The sequence below is a fragment of the Mercurialis annua genome, linkage group LG6 (assembly GCF_937616625.2).
Source record: "Mercurialis annua linkage group LG6, ddMerAnnu1.2, whole genome shotgun sequence".
In the NCBI taxonomy this organism is placed as follows: Eukaryota; Viridiplantae; Streptophyta; class Magnoliopsida; order Malpighiales; family Euphorbiaceae; genus Mercurialis; species Mercurialis annua.
The window spans coordinates 11,823,054-11,845,278 of NC_065575.1; the positions used below are offsets into that span (position 1 = coordinate 11,823,054).

The window sequence follows — 22,225 nt, forward strand, 5'->3', positions numbered from 1 at the left end:
TGTTCTTCAAAAAAAAAGATAAACCTAAGGCCCAAGCCATGTATTAATGCTTACTCTGCTGTATAAAATAATTAGGGAAGTGTAGTTAATTTAAAATTTTGAATTGTAGGTACAGAAATTTTTCTTAAGTGAGGCCCTACCTTACCTCTGTATATATATATATATATATATATATATATATATATATATATATATATATATATATATATATATATATATATATATATATATATATATATATATATATATATATATATATATATATATTAATCATTTAATTTCCATAATAAAAATGTTAAAATTAATATAAAGATATTATATAAGCAATTTTACGAAATAATATTATATAAATAATTTTACGAAATGATAAAATAAAAGCCTTACATAAACAATTTTACGAAATAATTATATAAAAGCATTATATAATTAATTTGACAGGACGGTAATATAAAACATTACATAGGTAATTTTACGAGATAATAACCTACAAGGCTACAAAATATATTACGACATTACATAATCAAGAAATATAACACATCTCACATCAATAATCTAGTAGATTGGTATCTGATCCACCAATATTAGTAAAATAGCCAACAAAAGTGTATGAATTAGAAGATGATTATTGATGGATACCGAATCCTACAGTAAATATAATGGAGCCGAGTCACAGGAGATCCACTCTCAGATGATACCGGACTCTCCCTGAAGATCCGAAGATATGGAAGATACGCCGAATCCTTTAAGATTCGGTGATATGCCAATGAAGACCGAATCCCACATGATCCGCCCAAAGCGCGTTAGGTCCGGGATTCGGGTAATCGACCAAGAATGGAAGTATTGTCCTATTCGGACACAAACACTATATATGGAAGGATAAGCTCTACTTTAGGAAGATAAGACTATTTAGGAAGACGTTCCTAAATAGGACTCTTATCAGATTAAGGTAGATCACGACAAATCAGGAGAATCCCTACGATATCGCCGAATCCCTGCAAAGTAGGATTCACCTGCCTAATACAACTCTACTAGGTATATTCGACTACTATAAAAGGAGCACGAGGTATGCCTAAAATCACAATTACATTCATATACACAAAACGCTGCTCAAAGCTCTAAACTGACTTTAGCATCGGAGAGTTAATCGGACAACCACCGTCCGGTTAGCTTCTACCCTGTTTTGCAGGTCTTACTCACCGGTTCAGAAGGCAGACTCCATCAATTGGCGCCGTCTGTGGGAAAAGCTTAACTAAACTTCAAAAGAAGGAGCTTTTTCTGAACTCAAAAACAAATCTCATTGAAGAAGATGACTTCTGAAAGAGTAAACCTGAAAGACAAACAACCAATGGACCCAAAAAACACTCCGGAGATAATCAACGTGACGGAAGACGGGCTTCACAACTCCGGGGAAAAAAGCAATACCGGAGGGCCCTCTTTTTCAACACCTCAATACCAAACTAATCCGATGAGGGGAAGCAACCCAATTGCTTTCAATCTGGGCACTGAAGAACAACAAGCACCAAGCGTAGCAGCACAAGATTCACACAACGAAATGCTGAAAAAGATACTAGAATCAGTACAGGCAAATCTAGACAGATTGGCTAGCGAAGCCAAAAGAACGAACGACAGGCACGAAGAAACCATGAAAATCCTAAGGGAAAATTTCAGCCCTACAGCTCCCAGAAGAAGAGGAAGAACAGAAAACGCAAACTCAAGCCGACGAAAGACAAGAGCAGAAAACAATAAGAGCAAGGAACCCCGAACCAGAGGGAATGGAGAAAGAAACGAAGCAAGAAACCAGCGAGAAAATAGAACCAGCGACGAGGAAAGTCCGAACAGAGACAAATCTAACGAGGAATCACCAGAGACACCCAGAAATGAGCACAACCAGGAGGACGCCCGGAGTGGTTTGAATTCAAAGAGAGACGAACGGAGGGAGAAGGAAAAAGAAGACGCCCCGCCGAAGAGCAAGCGACAAGAAAGAGATGCAGGGAAAGAGCAAACTAAGAAAAAACACCAAGAAGGAGAGGGCGAATCGTCCGAGACACCCCAAAAAAGCAAGGCCACATATGTGGTGGAAGAAGATTTGGAAGAGAAGATCGCCAAAGCACTCAAAAAACTAAAATCTGAAGAATTGGATATAGACGATCTCAGGTTGAAAGGATCACCCCTCTCGCCCGAGATCATGGAGGAAACCATCCCACACAGCATGAAGCTACCGATCCTGCCAACTTTCAATGGGGAAGGAGACCCCCGAGACCATACTTCTAGATTCACAGCGACCATGGGGCTACTCAGCGTATCAGACGCCATTCTCTGCAGGGTTTTCCCTACCACACTCACGGGCACGGCCCAGAGATGGTATAACAAATTAAAACCAGGCTCGATCAAAAGCTTCGCTTCGCTTTCAACAGAGTTCCTTAATAGATATCTCACAAACATCCCGGCTAAAACCACTACCAGCATCCTAAGATCCTGCATCCAAGAAGAAGGAGAAACCCTGCGAAGCTACATCGAACGATTCAACAAGCAAGCTATGAAGATTGACAACCTGAATGTCGACATGGCGACAGAAGCATTGCGAGAAGGGACGCGATTCGGAAAACTGGTGGACAAGCTACTAGTCAATAAGCCCACGACTTTCTCGAACTTAATGGGCATAGCCCAGAAATACTTCGAGTTAGACGAAGGGCGAAGGGCGATCCGTGGAAAGGAAGCAAAAGGAAAAGAGTCAAAAGAGAGATCCAGAGAAAAAACCAAGTCCAAACCTGATGACAGGAGAGGAAGGCCAGAGGAGAACAGACGATTCGCCCCCCAGACAAGATATGAATCGAGATATGATCCCAGAGATGACGAGAATAACTTCACTCCGCTAAACACCAGCCGAACTAATGTCCTCATGTGGATCAAAGAAAACGTCAAAAACGTGGTATGGCCACCAAAGATGAAAGCAGAGGTAAGAGACACCAGAAAATACTGCAAATTTCATGATGATTACGGACATGAAACAGATAGCTGCAGAGACTTAAAGGTCGAGATCGAAAGGATGATCGACACAGGCGAGCTGAGGAAATTTGTGGCCCGAAAAGAGAAGAGCAATGACAAAGGAGAAAAAAGAAGCAGAGAAGACAAGCCGAAAGAGAAAGAAGACGAGCGCCCATCCAAAATTTTGGGAACCATACACATGATTAATGGTGGAGGACATAGCAGCTCCACGATCAGGAGAAAGCAGAGGAAGGAAGTGATGAACATACGAGAAACTCACATGCCACCGGTGATCTTTGATGTAGAAGACTATGAATACGTCAAAGCGCCCCACAACGATGCTTTGGTAGTAACTACTATCATTGAAAATTGGAACATGGAGCGAATCTTAATCGACGAAGGAAGCGCGGTAAACCTCATGACAAACGCAGCATACAAAATGCTCGGAGGAACGGCGTCAAGGCTACGCCGAGTCCCAATTCCGTTATCAGGACTCGGTGGCCCCTCCATCACTCCACTGGGAGCAGTCACTTTGGAAGTAATAATCGGCCCAGAAAGAGGAATAAACAAGAAAGTCATGTCACTGTTTAACATAGTGGACATGGAATTAACATATAATGCCATCCTAGGAAGACCTTTCCTCCATGATTCGGCGGCAGTAACTAGCATAAGAGCGTTGGCAATGAAAATACCAACCGAAAAGGGAGTAGTGACGCTGAGAGGAGACCAAGGAATAGCCAAGAAGTGCTACGACGAGTCAGTAGTGGATCTCCAAGAAAACAAGACCGAAAAGAAGGAAGAATAGGAACGGAAAGCGACCCATCATCGGTAACGACTTTACGTCTTACCAGATGGCGTCAAATCTATCTTTAATATTTTGTATGCCATCTTTTTATCAATAAAAGTTCAATTTTCCTACTATCTGATTAGCCAGACGAACCAATAAAGAAATAAAAATCAAGAACAGCCACGAATGATTAAATCAAAGATGAAAGAAGAAAAAATAAATTAAAGATCAAACTCAAGAAAGGCAAAATCACCAAACAAGGCGAATCAACACGAAAAGGCTAAAAGCCAAGAAAATGAGTTTAAAGTAACTCAAGGCAAAATCGCCAAACTAGGCAAATCGCCACAAAAGGCTAATAGCCAAGAAAATGAGTTTAAATTAACTCAAGGCAAAATCGCCAAACTAGGCAAATCGCCACAAAAGGCGGATAGCCAAGAAAAACGAGTTTAAATTAACTCGAAATAAAAACAAAAATAAAAGAGTTTAGATTAACTCTATAAAAAAGCAACACCAAGAACAGGGTTTAGAATAACCCTCGAGGCAAGACAAGTACATAAACAAAAAATTGAGATAAGGCGAAAGCGCGCTTTCGAAGAAACACGAAGAAAATATATTCATAAATTGCGAATTACAAAAAACAAAATTCGTACATTAGCAAATACAATCAAAAGAAAAACTACTGGACACGGTCTTTAGATATCTTGACAAGAAGGTCACGAGCGATGGCCTGGGGATCCAACCCATTAACTCCAGAAAGATCAATATTAGGATTCTGCTCTAGAAGCTTCCTCCCAATCGCAAGGCGATACTCGCTTATCAAAGCAGAATAAAAAGCTTTCGTATCCAGCAAACGGATGTGAAGACCTTCAACCTCCGATCTTAGCTTATCCCTCTCCCCACCAACAAGGGAATTGATTCGAATAAGCTCCTCAATCTCTTGAGTCAAGTCATCGGTTTTCTTCTCGATCACTTTAACTTGGCGATCGTTAATCGCATCCTGCGCCTTAAGTTGCGCCAAAAGGGAATCATGCTCTTCCAAAGATGCCTTCAATTTTGCCCTTTCAGACTCGGAAGTCGCCAAAAGAGAAGATAGACGCTCGACCTCCTCCTCGGCACACTGTCGGCGGTCGTTCAATACCAGAACAGATTGAAGAGCCTACAAACACCAAAAATAAATAAGTAAGGAAACAACTAAATATAAAAAATATATTATATTCAAGAAAGAAAACACTTACAGAGAAACCATGAAAACAAGCCAGATCGGAAAGCTCCTGACCCGGCCTAGCACAAAACCACGTGACATCATCAGGAATCGCCAAAGTTCGGATATATTCCGCTAGCACTCTAGGATTCAGCAAACTAGCGGGATCCTGACCTTCGACCCACTGCACCAAATCTGGAGCAGAAGAAGAGCTTCCAGGAAAACTCTCCCTCGATGGAGAACCATCGCCAACTCGACGTCTTTTCCTAGACGGAGAATCCAGGTCTCGACCCAGAGAAATCTCTCCCGAATCAGCAACAACCAGCCCATCTGAATTCACACCCCCAACTCCCCCCGAGACGGTAAATGATGCTAGAGGGGGAAGTAGCGATGGAACCGCCTCGTCACCTACTGGATCAGCCAAGTCATCATCATCATCTACAACAATAACCTCATCACCCGCAGGCAACGCTATATCGACGGGAACAATGGGAATATCAGCAGGAGCCACATCCACATCAACGTCGCCAGGAATAATGTTGGCGATATGAACGTCAGGACCACCCATCGGAACGTCCAAATCTACTTGAAACCCGGAAAGGAAATCGTCAGAAGAAGAAGACATCCTACAAAAGAAACATCAAAAAGAACTTAAGCAAATTAATATACCTTGAACAAAAGAGTAGCAAAGATCCGCCAAGCCTCGAGGAGGATCCTCCAAAGGAAACCATCGACGCCGAAGATGACTATTGACCAAGACATCTAGAACGGGACGCGATATAGCACCACAGAAAGATATGTCGAAAGCAAGTTTTGACTCGGATAAACTTAAAGGAGACGGACAACTCCGAACTCGGTGAGAAGAAAAACCATCCGAAAAATGAAGAAAAGCAAATTTATGGTAAACAATAAAGAAACGCCTTCGCCAGCGACTGGTTAGGCAAGGAAGATAAATACGAGATCGCCCTTCTCTGCCAAGGGCGAAAACGAAGCAACCATCGCACTTCCTAAAGTCTACGAAATGATACAACACGTTGAGAGAAGGGGCACAACCCCGAAGTCTACACGCCTCCGAAAAGGCGAGCACTACTTTAATCGTACCGGGATAAAGTTGTCCCAGAGCAACCCTTAAATCCCTGCACACTTCTACTAAAAATGAGTCTAAAGGAAACCTAAGACCAGCAGCAAATTGCTCTTCGAAGAGAACCGCCCTACAAGAAGATCCTGGAGAATCGGAAGCAGCCATATCGGCACCAGGTAATATTACCCTATAATCGAAAGGAAAGCTATACTTAAAATAGATATATAAGACTTCACTCCTACGAAGCTTTGATCTGGTAAAAGCCATAGCAGCGCATGCATCTTCCACTCGACTAAGAGGCATCCTAGAACAGGAAATCACAAATATAAATACAAAATAAAGATCAAACAAGAAATATATTGAAGAACACATTGAAGAACACATCGAAGAACACCAAGTACAGAAAAGGAATTTCCAGAACGATGATCATGAAGAACATATACAAGGAAGAAAACCATATTAACATCCAAGTAACAAAAGAGAACATACCTGAAAATCTGGATAAAACAAGTCACGAAGAACCAAATAATCAGACAAAGAACGAAAAGAAAATAGCTGCAAGAAATAAGAACAAATTCGAAAAGCAAGTAAGAGGGAAAAGAAGAAATGCAAAGAGATTAAATACGAAGAGTTTTTGAATAAATCATTAATCGTTAAATCACTAAATGTCGACACGTGGCAACACAGAATCTTACTAAAGAAGAAACGTCATCCACAAACATATGAAACGACTCGCCCGGAATACGAAGCGACTCGCCCGTATAAGGGAACTCAGCTCCAAAAGAGCTAAAATCCACTAAGGCATAAATGCCAAACTACTTCAGCTCACTTGCGGGGGGGCTAATGATGGATACCGAATCCTACAGTAAATATAATGGAGCCGAGTCACAGGAGATCCACTCTCAGATGATACCGGACTCTCCCTGAAGATCCGAAGATATGGAAGATACGCCGAATCCCTTAAGATTCGGTGATATGCCAATGAAGACCGAATCCCACATGATCCGCCCAAAGCGCGTTAGGTCCGGGATTCGGGTAATCGACCAAGAATGGAAGTATTGTCCTATTCGGACACAAACACTATATATGGAAGGATAAGCTCTACTTTAGGAAGATAAGACTATTTAGGAAGACGTTCCTAAATAGGACTCTTATCAGATTAAGGTAGATCACGACAAATCAGGAGAATCCCTACGATATCGCCGAATCCCTGCAAAGTAGGATTCACCTGCCTAATACGACTCTACTAGGTATATTCGACTACTATAAAAGGAGCACGAGGTATGCCTAGAATCACAATTACATTCATATACACAAAACGCTGCTCAAAGCTCTAAACTGACTTTAGCATCGGAGAGTTAATCGGACAACCACCGTCCGGTTAGCTTCTACCCTGTTTTGCAGGTCTTACTCACCGGTTCAGAAGGCAGACTCCATCAATTATTGTTGTTGTTGAGCTCTTTTATGTAATGTTTATTTTATATAATTTATTTTTTTATTGTGTTAATTTAAAAATTTAATATAATGTTTATTTAAAAAAAATTCATACAAATTAAGTTTTAAATAATACAAAGTCTTATAATTTAAAAAATTAATGGCATTTTATTTTTTTAAGGAAAAAGGGGCATTTATGCCTCTAAGTTTGGCTTCAATATCAAGGAAGCATTCAGCGTCTGAAAAGGTTCAAATATGCCCTTAAAGTTTGGCTTCAAGATCAAGGAAGCCCTCAGCATCTGAAAAAGTTCAAATATGCCCTTAAAGTTTGGCTTCAAGATCAAGGAAGCCCTCAGCGTCTGAAAAGGTTCAAATATGCCCTTAAAGTTTTAAAAAAGTGAACAATTCGGCCCCTCGATTTTGCCAACTAGGCCCCAACATCTCATTTATGCGTTAAAATTAGGGCTTCGTTGATCCCATTTTAAGACATTAGGGGCATAACTGAACCTTTCTGGGCGTTGAGGGCTTATTTGATCCTGTAGGCAAAAATTAGAGGCATAAATGACCCTTTTTCTTTTTCTAAAATATAAATAAAGCTATATATAGAATTTGGACGAATATGAATACAAATAAGTTTGTGGTGTAATTGGTAAAAGTGATAAGGGACTGGAGAATTAGATGATGATTTTCAAAGACACTTGTTCGAATAACGAGCTAGTGATCCGCTTGTTATAATTTGAGTGGACAAGATCGTCATGCAACGAAAAACTTGAAGGACTGAAGTGTAATTGTCCAAATAACCCATAGAAATTCAAAGGGATCATGATCTAAGTCTAAGAAATTGGACTAGTTATAATGTCTTATAAGTTTATGGGCAATTTGCAGGTCTAACTGATGAAATTGCCTAAAACCAAACTCTTATGGTTTTAAAAGTCCTTTTGACACTTTTATGACCAAAACATCCTTAATGCCATCTTTTGCATGGCACACAATTAATATTAATTTTGTAATTAAATAACCTAAAATAAACTTTTGACCTAATCTAAACACTAATCTAACCATAACCCTAACTTAACCTCTATAAATAGCACAACTAAAATACTAACTAAAGGTGACACATGTAATCAGCAAAAATCCTAATTCTACACCCTAAGTCGAACCATCCACACACATCAAATTTAGTCAATTATTCGAATCAGATCTAACTTCAACGCTTTAAATTTGCAAAGATCTAGTGTTGCACTACGATCCACACTAGATGCTACGTCCAGATCTCTATAAGACGACCCCATAACCCATAACAGTATGTTTGAGGATCCTAAATTCAGTTCTTATCACATTTTTATCATTATATGTGCATGTTATCTCAAATTTTGAAGTAATATGATGCAAGTTTAGCTTTTTCTTATGTTTTTTATATAAACTGCCAGAACTGCCATGATTTGCCATGCTTTTCGTTCTATATCCATGTTTAGGTTGTTTTAATCATTGTTGAACGTGCTATTTTTGTATATATTAATTTCTAAACATCTATTTATGCATTTTTGTGTATTTTTGCATGTTTTTTAATCAAAAACCGAACCACTCCGTATCTTCGTGTTTTAGCGCCGCCGTCGGAACAGAGAGGCGCCACCGCCAGAACAGAGTGGAGCCGCCGCCACTCTTGGTGGCGCCATGATCGTTAGCCTCCAGCTCTTCCATATCTTCGACTCAGAATCTAGAACCTATTTTTGTGTTCCCGAGCTCATTCGTGCTCGGAATCGGTCTCTATTTGAACCCACAGACTTGTAATTAGTTGTAGGATTTATTTATGTAATTATCCGGTCCATTCCTAATCAGCATCTTTCTGCCACGTTAGCGACAATCCGCATTTCCATGTCATCTTAGGCTTCGAAGCCCAACCCTCGGCATAACAACTTCTTGAGGCGTTTTACTACTTTGTTCAGACCTGGAATTGACTCCGGTTTGGACCAGTGGACTCATGATGAACAGAGGACCGACTTCCATATTTTAACCAGACCCTGAGTTTGTTGTATTGGCAGATAACCGCTAGACAACTTCCAAACACTCTAGAATAAGGTTGAAAAGTATTTTCTATATCAACTACAATTTGGGTATGTAAATATTGTTTGCTGTTTTGAATGTATGTCTAGATCCACTATTAGCAAGTCTAATGAATAATCATGTTAATTTAGTTCCAAACTAATCAAATCACATAGAATTCATAAGGATGCCATGAAAACGATAATTAGTGGATGTTTAGGTATTTAAGACAGTAATAAATCTAAAATCAATTTCACATTTACATCTAATTTATGTTTTATGCATGTAATTGGAATAAAATACACAGTTGTCTGTTATGTGCTAGAAATTTCAGGATTAGATGCTTGTTTAGGAGTACTTACTTATTGCTCACTATGTCAATCCAAATCGAGTCATATTGTAATACCCCAAAATATTTAAGTATTTAATTAGACCATGTGTCCAGTTCTGATATGGCATGGTGGCGATATCGGAAATAATTTCCAAGAAATTAAGGTAAATAAGCTTTTAGTAGGTCGGTTTTGGGAAAGTAATTCTACGGAATTTAATATCATATTCCAATTCTAAAGTTGGAATTTGAAATAAAAGGAAAAATGTCAAGAAAAGTCCCAAACTAGAGTTCAGGGACTAAAGTGGTAATTTAACCAGTAAAGTCCCGAAAAGGGAAATTATTTCGCCAAGGTCCGCGAAATGTTTTATAGTAATAGTGGTAAAAGTTTCGGGTTAATCGGAGACCTTTTAAAATTTGGACGCAATAACGTTTTGGGCTAAATTGCAACTTTTGAAAAGTTTAAGGACTAAAGTGCAAATTAGCCAATTAAATATCGAGGGTAGTAATTAAAAGATTATTGACGAAAAATAATAATTTTGAGTTAGTATTATTTATTTGGATATAAATAGTACGTATAAAACGGATAATTAATCATTTGGTTAAAAGAGTAAGTTTAACAGAGAAATTGTTTAAGTTAAAGAGTTAAAGGACCAAAATGGATAATTAGCCAGATATATATATATATATATATATATATAACACTTGAAGAAGCTGGATGATTCTAGAGAGAAGGAAGAAGAGTATTAGAGGGAGGAAAATTGACGATCGATTACGATCCGCCGCGGTTTCGCCGTTTCTCGTCCAAATCGAGCGTTCTTTATATCAATTCGTTCAGAATTCGATTCTCTATCATCTTTAAGCTTCAAATCGAGGTAAGCTTGACGTTTTTGTTGCGAGAATTAGTAAATAAGGGTTATTTCGTTTTAACAAATTAAACGAATCGTAATCGCGTTTCTATAGACGTTTTTGGTGAGAATTGAATTGGAATATGTGTTATAGAGAAGTGGAAGCATGTCGGAAAAGTCGGCGAGCGGCGAAGCCCCCGGAAAAGTCATTTTTCGGGGGCTGAACGCACACCGCAGTGTGCGAACACACACTTGGTGTGCGACGCACACGGGGTGTGCGAACGCACACAGGACTGTGCGAACGCACGGGACCTTTCGTGCGCTCGCACAGCCAGCAATCGCGCCTGTTTGGGCCTTTTGCCCCATCTAAACCTAGTTTCCGACTTTAAGAATGTCGGACATTGAAAAGGAAATACGGACCCCGAAAACGAGAAATTTGAATATCGAACATAACGTGTTCGATTGGGGTTTCGAGATATAAGGAACCTAAATTTAAGAATCGATGAATAAGAGACATAACGAATATCTCGATTAAGTATTAGAATATGATCAAAAATTAAGAGTCGCATTTGAAATACGATTATATTAACCTAAGTTTATAACTTAGGATTTTAGTACTAGTCTACGTTTATGAATTAAACGTACATATGATTTGAATAGGAATAGGATGTATCGTTAGGCTACCAGGCCGTCGAGCTGGAATAGCTACGAGATCAAACAATGCACGGAGCCTATGTGGTCGGGTGACGATAATGCAGTTTTCGATAGCAGTCACTGTGAGTGGAAAAATTACTTTCGCGTATTATTATTATAAAAATTATTTGCATACAATATGAATATTATTATCAATATATCGTATGAAGATGATTCGTTCGTATAAGGTATTATGTTTGATGAATTTGATTATATGAATGTTGTTGTATTCATTGTTTTGAGTATGAGTATTTAATGTGATTACCAGTATTGAGTTAGTCTAAATTGTCTGACTTTGTGATTAAGATTTAATATATTTATGTATGATATGATACGAATACGATACGAGAGTGAACTCGGTTACGGTGTAACCTGAGCCCCGTATCTAGTGGGTTGGACCCACCAGTGAGTTGGACTCACACTTTGAATTCGATACGAGTGAGTACTCGGCTACGGTGTAGTCTGAAGTCACCGTATCTAGTGAGTTGGACTCACACTTTTAAATTAAAAATGTTTGCTGTTTACTTATATCATTAATTTACATACGTATTAAGCATACGATGCTATATTTTGATAATACCATTAGTAACTTGCAAACTCACTCAGTATTTTCCCAAATACTGACCCCTCACTCTGATGTTTGCAGGTATAGTCGGAGTCGGATCAGACAAACCATCTCCATTGTGCCAGAAGTCGTTGGACTTGCACAAGTACGAATTCCTAGAGCTGCAGTAGTCAGTAGGCGTCAATAGAAGGTTTTTGTAATTGATTTCAAATAAGTAATTTTAACTGTAAACTATAATATAATACTTTAATATTTAGGCCTAATCACTTAAAAACCCCTCACCTTTAAACTTTTTTTCAATTCCACCCCGACGTTGAAAATTTGTCAATTTTACCCACTTTTTAATTTTCCGTTTTCAATTGTACCCCAATATTTTAATTTTTGTTAATTTTTTTACTTAAATGATGAAATCATTCAATTAATTAAGTCTAAACATGAAATTAAATTCTTTTTTATTCAAAAAAGTGCAAATAAGTCCTTTATTTTTAAAAACTAACTAAAAACCATAATCAAATTAACACTAATTTAAATTCTTAATTAATTTAACTAAATTTAAATAAATTATAAAAATATACAATTAATATATGCGAGACATGGAGAATGTTTTAAACAAATTTCCAAACGCAAAAGACGTTAATTTAATTTTTCAGGGTACAATTGAAACACAAAAATGCAAAATAGGGTAAAATTGACAATTTTTCAACGTCAGGGTATGATTGAAAAGGGGCTAAAAGGTCGGGGTTTTTTAAGACATTAGGCCTAATATTTATAATTATATTATCTACAAGGGTTTTTTTAAAAATGTTTTACATATAATATTATATTGTTAATTGCGAAAAATTATTAGTAGTTTTAGGCTTGCTACGGGTTTCGGAGCTACCACTCCCATTCCCTAGCGCCGGTCTCGGCTCAATAATTTGGGCCGTGACACATATGTGAATCTTAAATGTAATGCATGTTTACATTTATGCACTTACTTTCCAGTATGCTATCTTTTGGACTTCCGGTTTAGATGAGATGTTATTTCTATTTGGAATATGTCTGTTTAGGTTGTGTCCACGAACTCGAATCTCTTGGTCTGATGCACAATCTCTCATCCATAAGCGCGTGAGGTTATCTTATCGATAGAATAGGGATTTTCTAACTAAGTCAGGTGGTGATTTCATTTTTCAAATTAAACCAGACCAAAATTGCCAGTGCTCTTGTAGCACAGTGATAATAGCCACATGCATCTTGGTAAGAGATTTCGTGTTCGAGGCTCACTCCCCCGTCTCTAATTTTATTTTATTTTAAAAAGTTGCCACAAAGCCTGGACGAGTCCGACCACTGCACTCACATACTAAATGCTAAATTATAGTATTGTGAGATTGATTTGACACCGGAGTGGAGAAACTCTTAAATTTTAAATTTTAAAAATTCATAAATTTTACTAAATTAATCAATTTTAATTCATAAATTTATTGATTCTATTATTTGGACCGAATAATTTATATATATAAAAAAAACTGGAACACCAAATTTTTAGAACAATCTATCATGTACAAAAAAATAATTCAAGTTTTTGTTTCTAGAAGATGAGACTTGAATTGATGGATTTCGAAGGATATGGTTAATTTTCTAAATCTATAAATTCTCTCAACTTTTTATCAAACCAAACAATGAATTTTTCTTAAATCAATGGGTTGTATAAAATCCAATATAAAATACAATGTGAGATATCTATGACATGTTTACTACTACGCTTCCGGCAGAAGCCTGGTTTGCCGCTCTATTACTTCCAAAGTTCTTTCTATTTGATTCCCTTGCTATTCTAGAACCAAACTGCAAAAATAAAGCACAAGTGAAGTGAACTTCTTTTGAAACTCAACTATGAAGCAGTTGTACTTGTATTAATAAAATGTCACTAACCTGGATTGCTCTTTTAGGAAGAACTGCTGCCTCATGTAAACCAAGCATTTTTGCAACCTTCATTAACAGATGATACAATATATTAATTTACCAACCACTCAAAACGAAAAACTTCCACAGTTAATTCGACTAGAGAGCTATAGTAAAACCTAGGAGTCGTATCCAATGCAGAGGAACGGGTTGATTTATTTATAATCTGGAATTTTTTTTGATTTGGTGTATACCAAAACTGAACTGGAATGATTTATTTATAATGTCGAACTGAACCAAATTTTTTAGATCAGTTAGATTTGGTTTTTGCACACTACTAATGAGATGCATACCGGTATAAATCAAATGCTATAATACAAAGAGAGTGCGTAAGCTAAACAAAAGAAATAAAGAACCAACCTCTCTCAGAATCTTCTTATCACCTGTACCGCTTGGTTGATTAAGGTTGGCAACTTCCCATAAAGGAATGTCAAGCAGAGTTCTGATAACATCTTCATCCAAGAAAGGAAATCTAGCCTAGTGAAGGCAAACTAGATGGTTAGCATGAAATAAAAGGAACAAAGACGAGAATCGGTAAAAGACTGAGATAATAGTAATACCTCCTTCCCATTATCAGCAATGCATCTATCATCTCTGCCCATGTTTCGTTTCCATATTCTTTGCATGTCCAACTTCATTTCCTCATTCAGCCCAACCCAACTGATCATAGCATGCCAATAACCACAACAAATACAGCAAAATCAGCACTACTTCTCCCAACACCTCCATACGATCCCTCGTACTTGATCCGCAAAATACAGTCCACGACATATAACTCCAAAATATTGACTATAAATTTTCCTTAAACAATAACGCGAGAATATCACTGAACTGCCATGTTACCAAATCTTCCTGTTCTTCAGGTCACAAGTTTCAAAGAACCATTCAAACACTTTAAGTGTACTGTTTCGCAAATTTCACTTATTAATTAATATTAAAAAAATTTGCTCCTTACAAGATGAAATAGTGTTAAATTCACACTGACATATGTATGTATCTAAGTGCCTGCAAACAGTTTTTGTCTCCTTCCAAGATGATTGCACCCTCTTCTTTTTCAAGTTTTATAATTGATGGATAAGAAAAAAAACAAAGCATCATATCATAACAACAGAGATTTAGTCTATACGGTGCCATAATCCGAGTAATCATTTAACTCCGAAGCTACATAACGGACTTGAGGACAAAATAAACAAAAATAACCTGTACTGTACTTCATATGCAAGTCCAAGTCTATGCCATTACAAAAGTAGAACAGATACTACATAGTAATAGTTTAAATTTATTACCTTCCGCTTCTATATTTTGTTCTATGCCTTCCATAACCAGCACACTGCTCATCAGCACCAGAGCCAACTAAGACAATCCTGGCCTGGGACTCATATCTGACACGTTGTTCGCTTTCATCCTTGCTATTGCTAGTTCCTCGAGAGACCCAACCATAACCACTTGCAGCCAGCCATAAAGCAATTCCTATATTTAGGTCCTGCAACATTATGCCCACAAATGCAATTTTTCAAGGGAAGGTCACCACCAAATAAAGATTTCTTACATGTTTAAAATGTTAGAAGCCATTTAATATTTGAAACCGCCACAGGACATGCATTCCGCTATGTAATTTGACCTTATAAAAACTATTTTATTAAGATGACGCCCAAACTCCAGATTAGATATCACAAAATGCTCAATTTCCCATAACTGCTATTTTACTGTTCCGGAAAAGATCTTGTGGAGAAAAATATGTTCATTGATAGAAATAAACTACCTACCATATAGGTATTTGCTGGGTTAATGAGCGACATAACATGCTTTGTTTCCAAAACCAACTTTGATAAATCAGCATCAATCTCTACAAGATTCCACCTGCATTTACCAAATTAAAACTGAGTTTAATATAAGGAATGCAATAAACAGAAGACATTCAAAAGTCATTACATACTAAAATCAAGCTTTGCCCAACTTATCGCAAGAAAGTATGCAGCTCAAGTCTCTGTCTCTTCCCATGTGGAATTCATTTGGTCTCCTAGTTTATTAGAATCTAGAAACATGATATTTTTTACTTGTTGGGTTTTAGAATTATTGATTGATTAATATGTGGGAGTAATTAATTATAAATGGGTTAGAGTGCAACAGCCCCTCACCATCATAAACTCTTTCTATTCTTATTATTGAGATAATCTTAACATGTTCAAGACTCCTAGCTCATAATAGCTTTGATATATAGTTACCATCCAACTTTGTCAATGTAATGCTCTTTCTGCTATTCTATTATCTAATTTTCATTATGCTTTTCCACAATTTCCCAATAGCGCTAGCCTATAGCGATAAGTTATTCTTAGTAAATGCTACCAAGTCCCAGGACATGAATCATCAGATCCATGAAAACATTTGACTTTGTACCTTCTCAAGGGTGCAATTCTTCTAAGTTCTGCTACTCCTGTCTTGGAAGAGATTCTATCAGGAGCAAACTGACCGTCAAAGCTCACATTTAGTAAATCAATTCCGACTGCCACAAATAATTAATAATGAATTAGGCAGGCAAAAGGTTTCAGAAAACTACATTTTGATTGTTTTTCTTGTCTTAGAAGACAATTTCACTCAATGACCTACAAAAGAAAGAGGGTATAGAGCATAAAAAATAGTAGACGTTTTGCCAATGTTTCACATAAAGGACTATTAATTCCTATAATTTGTGATCCATTCAAAACTTAAGTTGAAAGTAAATAATATATCTCTCCAAAAGACCACTATAACAAGAAACAAAGCCATTTTTGCTAAGTGAAATGAGGTGGATTAGCCATGAAATAAAGGTGTAACAGTGGCAGACAGACATTTGTCAGCATTAAAATAAAATAACCTAAACTATAGGTTGCAGCAACATAAGTGTACTAGTTTCATATGAAAACAAGCCATGATAGACAACTTAGAAAAAAAGTTAAGATGCAAGGCAACTATGCAAGTATTACAACTTCTACCATGCTATGAGCTGCAGCAGAAAGTAAGAGCTTTTGAAAACATTTTAAATTTAAAAATACAGATTAGCAGAACACATTTATGAAAGAAAATCAAAGTTAAGAAACATGAAGCCAGTTTACTATATACTTACAGCTGGGATCTAGGCACTCATCCAAGAGTGCTGCAAGGATCATAGAATCCAATCCGCCAGAAAAAAGAACTGCGACTGGAACAAGTTCCCCATTCCGACTATAAGATGACTCCGCCTATGCATTAACGGAAAGCTTTTACTTTAATTGAATATACAAATCACTTAGCAAAAAGATTGCGGATTCTAAATGACAATTATTGATCAACAAGATAACAAGATTTCATTTTCTGCCCGGATAATTCAGGCAATTAAAAGGGTGAGGTCCAGACCTGATTTTTTTTGTGTAGTGATGTACGCAGCATTAGTGATTTCCTCAGAGCAGTTAACACATTCTGAGCTGGCACTAAAATTGTGGTCTGCTCAGGCCCTAGTAAAGTCAGAAAATTTAGAATAAAAAAAAACCTGATGAGTGATGATAGAAGAATTAATAAAATTTCGAAACCCATTCTCAAAATTCAAAATGAAATGTTTACTAATTGAAGTTTGGAGTTCTCATGCCTTGCATTTTGTGAACAATGGACATAATTAACTAAATCAAATGGCATTACATTTGAAGAAACAGTTAATACTTTGGCTAATGGGGTCTTACCACATGAAAAATATAGGTCTTCCAATTTAGGTTCAACAGAAACTCTCTCCCATTTGATAAGTTCTTTTAGCATGTCATTAGGCCATTCATGTTTTTTGACTTCACCAGAAAGACATCCATGCACTGCTGAAGAATCCATTGATAAACTGTATATGCCACACAAAAGCTCCTCCCATAAATTTGTATCGGTGCTCTCTCCAACTTCAAAATCTGAACCAAAACAATAGTATGTCTTAAAATATTACCACCACCCACCAGGATAGCATGGTTTGCAGTTTTATCAAAATAATGCATTTTTCATGGTCTTCCAAGGTGTGTAGATTACATGAAACTAAGTACACCGCAAACCCTTCCTCAAAAAAAAAAAAAGTACACCGCAAACCATACTCATATTTTGAAATGGTAATAAGAACTATTTTTAACACTCTTGCTCACATTTGTATTACAAAGTACTATTATATTTGTGATGAATACGAAACAACAGAAACTACAAAGGATTAAGATAAAAAAACGTCTACCAAGCATTTATATACCAGAACTCCCATCAACAGAAGAAAATGGCGACACCGAAGACAGCATAAACCGCGGGTCATCAACAGTTGGCCAGCGAACAAGGAGACTACGCCTCCCAAAGGCATCCCGACCAAACCACAAGGTTTTCGAACTATCCTAAACATATTATACAAACCATCAAAAACTCAGCTTACAAAACTGTGATGCAAACCATAAAATCCATGATTACCTGCCAATATACGAGAGCCCACGGTCCCTTAATCCTTGAAAGAACATCCAACACTGAATCATTCCCAGAGCAATCACTTCTATGGTCACAAGAAGTACATGAACAGCAATTTTCAAGAGCTTTCATAAGCATTTCACCATCATTTTCATCACTCCCAACATGAACACCTCCAAAGATTTCACCTAAAACCAAACAAACAAACAAACAAAAAGCACTAAATCACAATTGAATAACCAACATTCAACAATACTAAATACAAAACAAATACCATTATAAATAAGGACGTTGTTGGAAGAATCAACAAAAGGCTGAGTAATAGAGTGTAATCCTCTAAGTTGCAACGTGGCAGCAAGAAATTGCAAGGAAGATTCTAGTTCAAACTCATTTGCAGTAATTATAAGTTTTTTGTAACCTAAACTATCAGGTCCTCTTCTGTGTAGAGCTAGTTTGAGATCATCTATTGAAAATGTAAAATTTGAATTGTTGTTTAGTAAAGGTTTCTCAAGATTATTGTGATCAGATGATGATGATCGTTGAATTCGGACGCCGGAGATTAGCAACGCGATTCCGCACATTTCTTTTCCGCTTCTTGCTGGTGCTGCTGCTAGCCGTGGGGTTTTGATTAAAGATGAATAGTGGGGATTTAGAATTTCTAATTTGTTTTGGATAAAGGCATTCGTCGGCTTCCATAGCATAGTGGTAGTGCGTTCGCTTCGTAAGCGAAAGGTCGCGAGTTCGATCCTCGCTGGGAGCTTTTTTTAAGTTTTTTATAGTATATAATTTTGATTTTATTACCCTTGTTCTCCACTGATGGAGATATCTAGAATCTAAAAAAATGTTTATACTTTATACTAATAGTCTCGCATTACGTGACTCGTAACGTAACTCGTCAATGTATGTATCAGTAAATTTATTATAATTATATCAATATTTTATTTATAATTAATATTAAATTAATTAAGAATTTTTGTAAAAGTAAATATAATATATTCGGTTAGTAAATTTTTTTCCATATTGAATTTATTCTTCTTTTGGTTTTATAATAAACATAATTAATTAATTAATTTAATTTTATTAATAATATGTTTAAAAATAATAAGATTGAAATTTAAATAATAATATATTGACTAAATACAGTTTTTTAATTTTGTAGTTTAATCAAACTAAAAAATAGGTATTCCTACTAATTTGGAGACAATTTAATTATTTTTTACATATTAAAAATTAAATTAGATATAATTTAGCTACATATCCTAATTAGGACTTTAATTATAATAGTGATTAATTAAATAACTAATTAGTTAATGACTATAAAACCTTTATTTAGTAATAAACTGAAAAGGATTATTATGTAAATTTGTATGTTCCCCCCATCCGTACTTTTATATATAGTATAGATATAGATATAGACATAGATAGATATAAATGTGTGAAACTTATTCGATTCTGTAATTAAAACATTTAATAGATTAAAGTTATTTTTTTAAATAAGTAAAAATATAAAATGATATTGCTTTCTTCTCTTAGAAATAAAAATTAATTAATATTAATATTCCAATATTTAGAATAATTTCTAAACCTTTAAAAGATCACTAAATCAAACTCGATTAATACAAGAAAATAAAAAAAAAACTATACGTTAGCGACCCAAAAAAAATAAAATTATGCAATAGCATTTTCAATAGATGCTTATTTTGCAATTATTAGTGTTATTTTTTTTTTATTAATTTCTCTTATTTCTAAATCTGGTTATTGTTATTGTTAATTTCATTGTAATTTTTTTATTCATTTGCTGTAGATGCCATGATATTCTGGAGGTTTTAATTTTCTTCACTTAAACATTCCAAGCTAATGATCTCTCCTTCGTGAACTGTCCCATCTACCTGTATCCATTAGTCTATATGTTATAAAATGGACTAGTAATAACATATGGAGCAACACAAAATGCAGTTTTTCACTTCTAATTTTGTGATTATTAAATAATTGACAGAATGGTGCAAAACATCTTATTATTTTTTTAATCTTCGATTTTGACTTGAAATTTATGATTATACATGATTTAATTCCTACTGAGCCTAATAATGCTATGGAATTTCCACATACTGATTGCCTTAGTATAAATTTATTTTAACTCTAATTAAAATTAAATATAAATTGTATATAAATTTAGTGTAATTTTAATATAAATTCAATATTCACTAAATGTCAACTCAATGTCAACTTAATGTAAACTCAAATTAAATTAATTAAATTAATTTATTTATGATTTACATTTCCTCTTCCTTCCACCTCACTGCTGATTTTTGACCTTGTTCACTCACTTGAATAGATGAATTGATATATTGCAGCTTTTCGATCACATTTTCAGAAACTCTAGAATTTAGTTCTTCAGAAATTTCATAATCCACTAATTTTTGTCCAATTGAGTAGTAAGAATTTGGTTCAGATATATCTTGAAAATCAACACAAATTGGAAACATTGTGTTATCTATTTCTCTTTGTTTTAAATCGAAATAGAAAGATAGTGTTTGATCATCATCTATTGTAATTGCTGGTAGATGATTCTTGATCTGAAAAACAAAATTTAGAACAGAAATTCATGTTTACTATATTTATATGAAGTATTCTCGAGCATTGTATACACTTAATAACAAAAAGTTATGAATAATACACCAATAATACACTATAATTAATTACATCTTCACTTAACAAGAAATATAACAATATCTAGCTGACAATGCATCAAGTTATTACTTTAGACAAAATCATCAATATGTGAATAACTGAATAATTAAAAATACCTGATATCGTATTCTGATTTTATTATCACTGTCCTCAAGCTTCTGTAGTTTTTTCATCATATCTAACAATGCTTTATAATTTCAATTTTTGTCAATTGAAACTCCTTTGATTTGAAATCTCTATATTCCATATCATCTTTTTAATAACCGTTATACTGAATCAAAACTATGATTTTCGTTGTATCCATTCTGTATAAATCAATTTTTTTTCATAACATTGTTAATTTATCAGATAACAAATGAAACTTGACAGTAAATAAAATCAAATCAATGAATTACCTCGAACAAAAATAGCGATTTCAATCAAATCCGATTTGAGTTGAATTTGATAATCGCGAATTGAAAAAAATTACTTCAAACAAAAGCAGCACGATTTCAATCTACGAAACGCGACTACAATCAATTATCTCGAACTAAAATAGCGCGATCTCAATCAATCTCTGATAATTTTTGTATGTAATTAGGGATTCAAAATTGTTCTCTGTTCTTCATTTTCTATTTTGGGATCTTAGCAAAATCGTAGTTTGTTCTTTAAACAAATGAGTAACGCGTTGCCTGTGTCCCGTTAGTTGTGTATTTTTGGTAAATATGTTAGAGAAATAGGTAGCGACAGAAAAGAGGAAAAGATGAGACAAAATGTTGTAAATACTTTGTCAAAAACAGGTATTTCGAAAATAATCTCTAAAATATTTCCTAATTCAATCAAAACTCTAACTAATTTAAGAATAACTAAAAATAAAAAACATTGTTATTTAGAATGAATTTAATTAATACAATAAATGTAATCCAACTCACAAAATATTTTCTTAACCAATAAAAAGTCTTACTTATTTACTATTATAGATAAAAAAAATCCATTGGTATAATTATAATAATTTATAAGTAAATGTACGTTATTAACATTAATTAGTTTTAAATTTAAAAACAAAATTAATTATATTTATTTTTAATAAAGATAACTAATTTAATATTGATTATGAATAAAATATATTAGTATAATTAATAATAAATTTTATTAATAATATAAATTGACTAGTTACATAACAAGCCATGTGCGTATCACGTAATATGAAACTAGATAGTTAAA

At 35.3% G+C, this 22,225-nt stretch overlaps 1 protein-coding gene and 1 non-coding gene across 6 annotated transcripts; one reads left to right on the forward strand and one right to left on the reverse strand.

The window, feature by feature from the left end:
- Positions 1-13,569: 13,569 nt before the first annotated feature.
- On the reverse strand, positions 13,570-18,954 carry LOC126686946 (uncharacterized). Of its 5 annotated transcripts, XM_050381252.2 has the most exons (13): positions 18,606-18,947; positions 18,338-18,519; positions 18,129-18,264; positions 17,596-17,805; positions 17,276-17,373; positions 17,007-17,121; positions 16,301-16,406; positions 15,670-15,763; positions 15,190-15,386; positions 14,464-14,563; positions 14,264-14,380; positions 13,874-13,930; positions 13,570-13,786 (listed from the first exon to the last, which is right to left on the reverse strand). In XM_050381252.2, exons 1-13 carry the CDS (start codon positions 18,910-18,912, stop codon positions 13,685-13,687), a joined length of 1,821 nt encoding a protein of 606 aa, XP_050237209.1. In that variant the 5' UTR covers positions 18,913-18,947; the 3' UTR covers positions 13,570-13,684. The 5 variants fall into 5 exon arrangements, with proteins under 5 accessions (XP_050237209.1, XP_050237211.1, XP_050237210.1 ...); XM_050381254.2 differs by lacking the exons at positions 13,570-13,786; positions 13,874-13,930; positions 14,264-14,380; positions 14,464-14,563 and adding exons at positions 14,571-14,755; positions 14,859-14,949 and having other exon boundaries at positions 18,606-18,954; XM_050381253.2 differs by lacking the exons at positions 13,570-13,786; positions 13,874-13,930; positions 14,264-14,380; positions 14,464-14,563 and adding exons at positions 14,571-14,760; positions 14,859-14,949 and having other exon boundaries at positions 18,606-18,954.
- A 65-nt stretch (positions 18,955-19,019) lies between these two features.
- On the forward strand, positions 19,020-19,091 carry TRNAT-CGU (transfer RNA threonine (anticodon CGU)). The gene has a single exon. It is a non-coding gene; the product is annotated as a tRNA-Thr (tRNA).
- The last annotated feature ends 3,134 nt before the right edge of the window (positions 19,092-22,225 follow it).